Source organism: Protopterus annectens, chromosome 17.part0 (genome assembly GCF_019279795.1).
Source record: "Protopterus annectens isolate FY-2018-M chromosome 17.part0, PAN1.0, whole genome shotgun sequence".
Lineage (NCBI taxonomy): Eukaryota > Metazoa > Chordata > Ceratodontiformes > Protopteridae > Protopterus > Protopterus annectens.
The window spans coordinates 624,873,864-624,885,507 of NC_056751.1; the positions used below are offsets into that span (position 1 = coordinate 624,873,864).

Genomic DNA, 11,644 nt, shown 5'->3' on the forward strand with positions numbered 1-11,644 from the left:
CAATTTTGTTGGTATTTTGAGTTTATATATTATGCTGTGGCAGGGCTAGCCACCCGATGGTATAAATCTTGGCTCTAGTTGATTATCACTGTTGAAGTGACACACCAACACCATGTGCAAAAATGGAAACAAGGGGTTGTGGGTGGATGGATGGATGGATGGATGGATGGATAGATGGATGGATGTTACGCTGTTTAAATTATGTGTGTGTGTGTGTGTGTGTGTGTGTGTGTGTGTGTACATATATATATATATATATATATATATATATATATATATATATATATATATATATATATATATATATATATATATATATATATATGGGTCTACTTCTATTTATCGAAAAATCACTTTTCCGAAAAACAGAAAGCCGAACCCACTTTAGCAAAAGTACACTTAAATGAAAGTGTACTTTTGCAAACACCGATTCACCAAAGCATGGTATAGTGGGAATAAGGAAATATATCCTTTTCCCCACTGTAGTGCAATCTCGGAGTTGGCATATATAAAGAGCGAGGGTGTGGTTGGCTTGCCCCCTACACAAGTGTGTTTTTAGTGTGTTTCTTTTTTTTCTGATTTGGTAAATCGGTGTTCACGAAAGTGCACTTTCATTTAAATGTACTTTTGCTAAAGTGGGTTTGGCTTTCTGTTTTACAAAAACGTGATTTTTGATAAACAGAAGTACTCCCATATATATACTACTTGGGGAGGGGGTTGGCATAATGGTTAAGGTGTTCACCTTACAGAATGGCCCACATAGGCAGTTAGCGTAGTACTAATCTATGACCCTATGAATCTATATGTGTATATATATATATATATATATATATATATATATATATAGCTAGATATATATATATATATATAAAATGCTCAAGACAAGGTCATCTGATAAGAAACATTGTTTCAGTTCAGCAATCATATTGGTACATTTTATTGAAGATTTTATTTGTAGAACCTCCATACTTTCACCCAGTGTATAAAGAATAATAGATTTGCATAATAGCATCAGCAGAAATTTTCTAATACATAGTTCTAGAAACTGTTGCCTGATCATGGACAATAATTTTGTCATTTGCATTCTCTGCTGGATCCCTTTGAATAAATTCAGTGAAGTGGGACCCCCCCCCCGATCACTCCATCACCACCAAACAGCAAATTTGATAGCATGTACATGTACTGTCAGCCTATGCCATTTCTAATAGTCTGTATTTTGCAATGGTAAACATTTTAGTTGGTTTTATACACTATATTATTTATGCTTTTGCGTGTTAAAAACTTGGTTACGAGTTTAGATAAAATATAAAGTCATCTAGCTGAATAACTTGTAATATCCCAGAGCTGTCATATGTCATTTCCTGTCTTTCCAGTGTTGAAGGGAGACATTACAGTAAGAAGCCTAACTTTATAGTAGTGTTGTTCTTTCTGCCATAATTAGTGTTTTATATAAAGTGTTCACTTAATAGCAATGTTTATTATTTTTTCTGGTTCCTTATAATCATACTAATAAGTATTGCATTTTCTCATTATTTATTTATGTTTGCTAAGGATTTATTGCTGACTGTGAAAGTATGCAACTCCGATTTTTGTAAAGAATGTCATTCCCAATACAACATTACTAAAACAACCTTTTTTTAACAGAAAAATCAGGGAGACTCAGAACTGCAAGAAATCATGAGGAGACGTCAGGAGAAGATAGACAGCCCAAAATAGAGGAATACCTATTGTTGCTCTACACTGCTGCATCCTAAATGAATATGACTAATCATACCAAAAGGAAGACTAACCGATACCAGTTCACTAATTTCAGATAGATTTCTACCAAAGTACTTCATCACAGACCTTTGTATTAACAATCTGAAACAATTCCTTCTGGAAACTGAACAGCCTTCAGGGAATTTCATCAATGTTATTAAGTATTATTGTATTTACTTGGTGAAATAATTAGCCTGTATTTATATAAATTGTTGTTCGATATGAATGGAAACATGTTTGGAATAGTTTGAATTCTTTCATTCCCCACATCAAACTGTATATAAAGGCTCTGCCAAATTCTTAATCGAAGCATAGATTTTTTTTTGTTCTGTAGTTCTTTTTTAAGTAGTGATTAAAATTATGTTAGTATCTTCTCTTGCACCATCATTCAGTTTCCTTTGCAGAATGCACCAAGTACTGTATACAGCTGCAGTTTTAATTTCTTTAATAATATTCCACACATTAAGTTGGCCACAACAACACAGATATGTAATGTCCTTTACAATATTTTAACCTTTTACTCAACACTCACTGGATGGCACAGTTAAAAAAATCTTCATATTTTTCCCTGTGTTTACAGTTTGTATTGATTTAGAATAGCACATTTGTTTTAATATTAATGCCTTGCAACTTTATCAATAGACAGGATCACAACACAAGCCTTTCTCTTTGTGGGTGTGCTTTGTCATACCACTGGTTGGTAGAGCAATACCTAGCTGACAAACCACTGAAATTTCTCACTCCTCATTGTCACTATTATTAAGATCTTATCGGGGACTAACTCTGAAGTGCTTTTTGCAGGAGAGAGAGAACTAAATCTCCCTGCACTTCACAACATGGAGTGTCTGCCCCAGACCCTTAATCTCTGAGTTTACACAAACAAGAAAAAAATGAAATTACATTTGTTCTATCTTCCTGAAGTTAATGTGACCTCAGAGGGAGTATATTTAGAGAGTTGGAGTATGGAACAGAGACCCTACATCAGGGAGTGAAAGGTGCACAGCCTTCATCCCTGCAAAACACAGTTTATATAATTGTATGTGTTTGCGTCTATCTTGGTGGTCTACTGGTTGGCATTAAGGTCATCTGTGGTAGATTCAGATCAATATGGCCTCCTGATAGTCCAAGTAGAACCCTTTGTACTACTTTTGTATCACAAAATGAAATACAACTGTTTATGCTGTTAGTACTTTGTAATGAAAAGTTCTTCTTAAATTATTTTTCATTTAATATTCAATTATTGCTTTAGACTGTACAACAAATTCAATGCGAGAGTTACTCTGGATGTTCAGAGTCTGTTATTATACAGTTGTGCTGTAAGCTATCACAAGAACATTCAAATGACATTGATTTTCCAATAACAAAGTTAAACACAGAAAAAAAAACAGCACATTTTACTTTGTAATGTTTATTGTGTACTTTTAACCATTTAGTTGTGGCAAAACAGATTAATTCTCACTTTCTAAAGGCTAACATAAATTACTGTACACTTTCGATATAATAACTTTTAAAGAATGTTGTATTTTCCTGTTAGCAAAATGCATTTACATAAACAGTACATTAGGGTCTTTGTGAATCCTTGCTTGAAGGCACACATTCATTTGTACAAAAATTGAGAACGTATTCATCCTGGTTTTCAATTAATGTAGTATTTAACTGTCAATATTATTAATCCCTGAAATGAAGCATGGGTGTAGAACAATCCACACCATTATTCTGTAAAACCAAGCTTACTCCTTGTAGAATATTCAGTAACAATAAGTGGACTACATGCTGTAGGTATTCCAGTTAAAGAGAAGTTCTTCCCACAGTAATTAACACTCCCCTCTAATTTCTGTTGTTAACCAAAACTGTAAGTTTTGTGGAAGAACACTTGTGTCTGAGAGTCTGCATTGTAGAAGACAGAACTCCAAAGAAAGACTCCATTTGTCACTGGGAGTCACATGACCCGGAAGAGTGGTGGCCCAGGTAAAGCACACCGGTTCTCTTTTTTTCTTATTGTTGCCAAACCCATGTATCAGAGATGACATTTAGCTTCATGTAAGAATCAAGTGTTATTTCCCAGCAAGCACAATGTCAAATGTATGTTTTGTACCATTATATTTGTCGCTGTTTACCACCCTTATTATCTTAATTATGTAAGTTTTATTAAAATGTTTAAGTATATAGACAAGTATTTGAAGAATTGTGTCATTTATATGATCAATATTTTTTGCATGAAATTAAGCTTGTTATTTTACAGTATTCAACAATGGCATCACAATCAGATTTTTGACACGAGATCAATGCATACATTATCTGCAAAAGCAATATGCTTTCCTTGTTAAGAATGTGGATTTTGTATTTAGTTGTAAGACCCTGTCTCTTTAGTGGATGGACAAACTATCAAAGCCAACATGTATTTTTTTCAGGAGGTTATTAACATGCCGATAAAAGAAATTTGAAATATAACCATACTACATTCTAATTTGCTTTCTGAACAACATAATTATTAAAACCAGAAAATCACCTCTTACCTGTGGAGAGGAATTCCAAACACTTGATTCTTTAAAACAACAGGAAAATATATTCTGAAATTATCTGTAAGTATAGAAATTCTTTGTAATAATCCAAAACATCTTACTACTTTTAACTGTGGGGATTTTTATATTCACATTAGAATAATCTTCTACAGTTGACAATAACATTATCTGAGGTACTCAAAATGAAACAGTAGTGAAAGGAGCTTCTGTTAGGACTTGTTCCCGTATTCTGCATGACAGCTCAATAAAAATTGTTTATAGAACCCAACTCATCTTCACGACCAAATTGACACTGCAAGCATGTGACATGGAGAAAAATTCCTTGTATTTTCTAATTGTTGTGCAAATCCTATTATAACAAAACCGGGTAACAAGTAAAAATAATCTACTCTGTAACAATGTAGAAATTGCTTAGGAAATGGTGGGAGGGGATCCAGCCCACTGCTGGTGTAATCTTGTGTTGCTGAAGTTATGGCAAGTAACTTACAGAAAAAATTACACCCAGTACTGACACAGTCTGGCAGCAGGATACCCTTAGTACAAAGTCCCAAGCAACACCTCAGGAAAGATCTCTGGCTGGAGGCCTCTTGCAGCTAGGTGACTGTAGAAAAGTTCTACACTGGAAAGTTACATCTAATTTATAATGCTTGGCAAAAGAGTGGGGGGAGTCCATGCAGCACCCTCAGAGATATCATGCACTAGTACACTCCTGAAAAGGATAACAGACATGGATGCTGCTGTTGCAGAATGGCACGTGGAGCTGATCCAACGGTATTTCAGCATGTATCATAGCAGAAGGCAGTACTACAGGAAGATACACTTAGATAGACATTGTATGCCTTCTTGCCCTCATTGCTGTTGGCAAAAGAAATGAAAATATGGGGAGCTTTACATCAAAACAAGTGTTTTTTTCTGTTATTACAAGAAGTGTGTTGACAGAGTTGGCAATGGTCATCCATGATATGGAGAATATGCTCTTCTGACTTGAAATATGCCAGAAAGAAAGGATATAGTTGAACGGATTGCTTAAGATTCTACACAGTAGTGTCCAGCTCCATGGAGTGGAGAGATATGGCCCAGTCGACCCAGGGTCAATTAGCAGCTTTAGTGTCTTGAGGCCCTGTTATGGGGGGGAACGGGCATGCCTATCCTGGGGGGGACATTCTTCTCGGCACTCCCTGAAGGGTGACAGTCCAGGAAGAGGGGATTGGTACACTGATGATTCCAAGATGGGCTTAGGGGAGGGGGAAGAACAAGATGGTAGGCCATAACACAAAAGTCCCTCTCCCTTATGGAAGCAGTTGCCAGCAAGACTCCGAAGATGCCCTTAAGTTCCACACCGGTTCCAGCTTGTTCTGTGTTAGACCAATAAATGAAGTGTGGGGCTGGTAGACCCAGTGATAGATGGGGACACTGTAGAGGTCTGGAAAGTATAAAATGGAGGGATGGAACAATAAAAAAAAGGATTTTGTATAGAAGCCACTTAAACAATTAAGGAAAGGTTGGTAAACAAGAAACTATTTGTGTTTTTTTTGTTTGTTTGTTTTTTTCTTAATAAAAACATATAAGGTGAATGAGCATACAAGACCTGAAATTCAGAAATGCAATGACTAGAATAAATAGCCACCAGAAAAAAAGTCATTCACAACAAAGAAATTTGACATAAGTCAAACTTATGGCATCAATGGGAGAGTGTTATGGCTTCTAAAATGAAATCAAAGTCCCATGTATAATGGGACTGTTTAAAAGCCACAGGTGAAAAATGCTTGTCATAAAGGTCTTATAAAATTGTAAGGAGGCTAGAGAAGAATCGTGTATCCTGTTGTAAAAACCTGGAAATTCCTGAGAACTATATTTTAATTACCAAAAACCTTATTGGTAAAACAAGGTCAGGCATTGCAAAATAGTTCAAGGTCGCACTCCTGCTGAATCTAATCATTGTCTTTCAATCAATGAAGGAAACGTACACTGGGTGTCATAGGCTTTCCAAATAGATTGCTTCTCAGCAGCTTCCAAAATATCATCGACATCCTTCAAAAGAATTGGTGCTCTGGTTATAACTAGGTTTGGGGGAAGCATACAATAAGCCTAAGTAGTGTAAGGGGAAGATGACTGATCCTGACAGGTGTGGCACAGAAATGTTGGGTAAGTCTGCTCCCAGTGGGGGGTTGACACTGCATGGAAGGACAGGGGGTACTATATTTGCCTTAGTTAAAATAAGGCTGGAAGGATTAGTGTCACGTTTTGGCTCTAGATAGCATTAAAGAATAAGGAATAACAAGGGAAGCATATTGGAGACCCTAAGGCTAAGGATGGGTATGTGCTGCTGTGCTCTTCTCTGACCCTGGGAATTGGGAGGAGAGAGGAAGAACATTTCTGCACTCTACTTTCTTTGGAGGATTAAAAAGTTCCACTACAAGGATCCCCTAATGAAAGGAGATCTGATTGAGAAGTTTGGGATGAAGATAGACCATTTGTGAAAGGAAGGCAGATCCCTGCTTAGGCTGCTGACTAGAGATTAGTCTGTTCCCTTAATATGAACTGCTGACAGTTAGAATCCTTGGTAGAGGACCCATTTCTAAAGTAACGTGGTCTCTGTGTATGTAAAGAAAGCAGGAACCACACACAGACACACACACACACACACACACACACACACACACACACACACACACACACACACACACACACACACACACACACACACACACAATCCTGCTTGTTGATATGCTACAGCACTAACACTGCCTGGCTGGATCAAGATGTAGCCCTTGGTCCAGACATGTATTACATTTTACAGTACAAATCTGACATCTCATCTCCAGTTTGTTTTCTGTGGGGAGTGCTCTGTGGCCATTTACATTGAATAGGACTAGAAGCAGGCTAATTGGCTTAGATATGTTGCATCCATGGTTATGACCAAAGGCAGGATATTTAAAATGGCACCATACCAGATGTTCCAGCAAGAACTATCACACGATTATACTCCGGCAAGCTAGAATAAGAATAATCAAGTCATTTAAGGAACCTGTAAGGAATCTGTGTTCTGGGACCATGGAGATTTGGGGATCCACATTGAGATTTCCATGAGGTGATGAGTGTAAGGGACCTTGAGGATGAATATTGCAAAAAAAAAAAAACTCAGCAACTTCATTACTGGGCAAACCTAGGATTTCAGAGGAAGAGGAGAGAGAGAATAGTCACCTGGTCAGATCGTCTTGTAAATGATAGACATAGAGGATGGCTTTAGCCAGGACAGCAGACAGACAGCATTCTGTAAAGACTAGAGTGGAGTAAGACCTGATTTAAAAATGGTAACCATGATACTAGTTCTGGAAAGCTGACAGCAGTAACCAATCTTGTGGGTAAAGAAACACCAAAATGCTGCTGGTCCTTAAGTTACCAGTTACTATTGCCATGTAGATTATGAATCCTCTTAGAACCAAAGAGGGAATGAATGGAAGAGTTATATGTTGGAATTGTTTTTTAACCTATCTAGAAGTGCAAGAATTACTAGCAAGCCTTCCTGGTTTTGATGTGCAGGTAGGTTTCCTGAAAATCTGAAAAGCATGTCCAATCTTCTCTGGGCAGGAGAAAAAGACTGGCCTGTAGATCTTTTGCCTTGCAATGGAGAGATTTATGCTGCTGAACTCTAGAACAGGCCTTATGTCCCCAGTCCTTCTGTTTACCAGAAAGAATCAGAAATGATAATCCTTTCTTCCCTAGTCTGCTGGGACTGGTTGGGTGGCTGTTTATGAAAAAGTAACTGGTTTGCAGTCTGGTTACCCTAAGGGGATGGGGCAAGCCTACAAGAAAAAAATGAGTAAGAGATGATGGCAAACCTACATCTAGCCACCTCTCTTGACAGAGTGTGGTCAGGAACCTGTCAAGAGTGCGGATATCCTTTAAGAAAAGATGTGTTGCTTCTTTCTTCACCATGACAGCAGCCTCAGAATTTTTGAAACTGCATTTTTACAACTGGCCACCATAGTTCTGTTGCAAGTCTACTTTTAGTTGTCCTAGCACATTGGAATTGGAGCACCCACTGGGTTTTTGTGCCATTTGAAAGGACCTTGAATAACTATGGAAAAATGACACATCAGGCAATTAGCTTCTGAAGTTTCTTCTTCATGGCCTCCAACTGTATGTTGACTTTGGATCTGAATATCAGTGTCCTCACAAAACAAGAAGCTCACAAAGTTTGTCTTCATATCCACAGAAGAAGTAGTAAAGCCACAGCCAAGTATGCAACTAATGTCAGTGCCTGACTCTATTGTCTTACTCAATGCATCACCAAAAGCAAAGGAGACTTGCAGCATGTGGGATCTGGTAATGGAAGCAGTGGAGGCATTCATTTTCCTTAATCTTTGAGAATTAATAGAATATAGTTTGCTGATATGGATTGTGGCAGTGACACCGCTTCACTACTGGGACTAGATAGTTCCCCTTGGTGGCACAAGCTTGTGTTTGTATTTAAAAATGTCACAGCTGATTCAAACAGTGCAGTCAACAAGGATGTCCATCAGATTCCTTGTTAACAGCTATAACAGCTGTATCCTCTACTTTGCAACCCATTTGTCAGGATTCAGCTGGGTCAGAGCTATGGCTTCCACTGCATAAATAACAAGTGAAAATGTATTTATTCAGCCAAAATGTGAATTATACAGCAGAGTAGAAAACAATAATATAAAGACAAATTTTGCAGGAATGTTGTTGTTATTCTTCTTTTGGCTTTTCCCGGTTAAGGGTCACCACAGTGGAACTCTAGTCCGCTAAGGATTGGCAGTAGATTTTTATGGTGCCGAGGTGCCAGCCCGATGCCCAACCTTCGACGAAGGCACTCCCATTTATGCATGTTGTTCGAATGCCACTCGAATGCAGGGAAGACGTGCAGACTCCACACAGAAGGTGCTTCAGCCGAGAATCAAACGGGAGAACCTCTTGCTGTAATGCTACCGCTGCACCACCATGGCTTACACAAATTTTGCAGGAATAGTTTAGATTAATTACTTATTTGCTTTATTTAACCAAGGTATTACCCCTGTCACGTAATTTATTTTTCCGGGAAAAAAAGGGTCATGCTGATGTGACATTTTCTCACAATCATCTTAGGTCACACTTTGAATACTCATCAGAGTAAATATAGCAAAGTATTGCTAGGCCATACGTCTCTTGCAGTTTAGCACCTACACTGATAAGGTAGCATATATGAACATTTGCCTTATATGAATTTCAGACACTAGAGGGTTTTTTTTTCTGAGTGGGCAAGTTTGTATTTCAGTGCTGCCACTGACACTAGTGTCTGTCTGGGGGGTATCCATTAATATGAGTGGCCTGAAATGTTGTCCTGTCTCCAGAGAACCTGCAACACATTGTTCGGATGCTCCCAGACAACTTTCATGACATCCAGGAATGTATCTAATAAGGGGTAACCACTCATGAATACAACCAACTCACAATCACCAAAAAGGTGAATGGCCGAGGTACCAGAACGTGCAATAAAAGGCTAAAAGCATCTCTGCAAATTGTTCTTTTCATGGTTATGTTACTGATGTTTCTTGAGAGGAACCACTCCTGAAGCCTGATCCAGGGCCCTACACACTTCCTATAAATGTATTTAGGTTGATTTAGGTTGATATGACCTCAGCTCATAGCCACTGACTCTGAATTTGTACAATGTTAAGAAGCCCATTGAGGTTGTGAGTTCCATGAGGTGGGGGAACTGGTAGTAGTCATCCTTCTCATCAGCATTTAGTGGTAGTGTCTCCAAGAAAGATGTATGGCTGGACTCCAAGGAGGAAAATTAAACTTCTTGCAAAGGATGAAACAGGCAAGGTGATGTAGTGTTTCTTTCATTTCCTGCTATCTGCTGAGGAAAACTCAGTAACTTTCAAAGAGGTGTAAGGTCTCTGCGTTGATGGACATGTTAATGTTCGGATGGTGCTAGGATGAAGGTAGTTGCTGCCAAAGGCTGATATCCCTGAACTAAAATAGAACTTGGGTCTGACTTGAGGTGGTCATGGTCAGAGATTTAGGTTGGGGATAAGCCAACTGTAAAAGGCTAGTCAGTATCCTGAGATAATACCTTGAACCAGGGGAAAAGCAGAAGTTAGCACCAATGCTGGAGTGGGGTAAGGCTGGTATTCCAATGCTGGGCTGATGCAGAGTCCTTGTAAAATGGTTATCTCAAGAACTCATTATGTGCAAAGTAGCTATTGACAATAACTTACAAGATATGAACATTTTCTGTCCTGTTTTGATAGTGGAGGACAGCACATGATTAATGGACTTTTCTGAAATGCAGTTTGTCAATGATACACCGTAGATTGCTAATAATCAAAAGTAATCTAAAGTACTATTTTCTGCACAAGTATATTGTTTTGAAAGCGATAATACTGAAAACAAAGAGAGAAGCTTTCTCTACGAAAACATGTCAAATCTGAAAAAAAAAATGGCCAAAAGTAATATTGGATTGTCTATGAATAATTGCTTCTACATATAAGAAAGAGTCAACACTGAAATGGGAACACACAGATGGTTTTCTATCATATAGAACAACATGTGGATCATAGAAGTGTTTGAAAACAGGAACAATGTTAGGCAAATCATCATATGGCTCATAAGATGCATAGCCATATTCACCTTTAAACAGACTCACTTTAAGTTTAATTTTAAATTTAACTTGCCACCGTTTTCTAGCTCTTAGTAGTGCTCAGCTCCCAAATTAAGCTTGACCATACATGATCTCTCAAGTGCAAATTAGTGTCTACCCATCCAGTCATCAAGACTAGCCTTAAATGTAGGCTAAGTAGTACTGTGACATGTAGTAGTACATTATTCTGTTGGCGAGGAATACATTGAGTTTGGAATCTCCCTGTCTCTAGTGAGTCTTGTTTATTTGTTTTTGCAGATTTAGGTCCTATCTGTGAGTGTTTACAGACCCAATGATTTTGCAAAAAAAAAAAATAAATAAATAAATAATAAGAGGTCTAATAAGAGTAGAACTGTCATGGCATGAAAAAGAAAGCCACATATCATTTCAGATCAGCCGGTAGGCTTCTGAATATAAAGAGAGTGATGTTATTCTATTGGGTAATTGAAAGACTAAAGACGTTTAATTTTCTTGGTTGGAAGTCTTTGGGGCCTTTCCAGTTGGCAATATGCTTGGATTTGCACATGTTAAAGGGGGCATTGGATTCAAAGATGGGTCTGATAAGGTAAAAGAGTACAATGGGCCTCCTTCTGGGCCCATCTCATTTGCTCACTCAACTGAGTGCAGTGAGATCATATTCTGATTTCAGGCACTCCTACTGTGTACAAAGAGAGCATCTGGGAAACAGAAAAAAAAAAAAAAAAAATTTAAG

The 11,644-nt window shown here is 37.9% G+C and overlaps 1 protein-coding gene across 1 annotated transcript in view; it reads left to right on the forward strand.

Moving 5' to 3' along the window:
* EPS8L2 (EPS8 like 2) overlaps nucleotides 1-3,934 on the forward strand; it is a 1,747,011-nt gene extending 1,743,077 nt beyond the window's left edge. The window contains exon 21 of the mRNA XM_044059131.1: nucleotides 1,645-3,934. Within this exon, the coding sequence (XP_043915066.1) occupies nucleotides 1,645-1,716 (72 nt within the window). The 3' untranslated portion in view covers nucleotides 1,717-3,934. The remainder of the gene's footprint in view (nucleotides 1-1,644) is intronic.
* The last annotated feature ends 7,710 nt before the right edge of the window (nucleotides 3,935-11,644 follow it).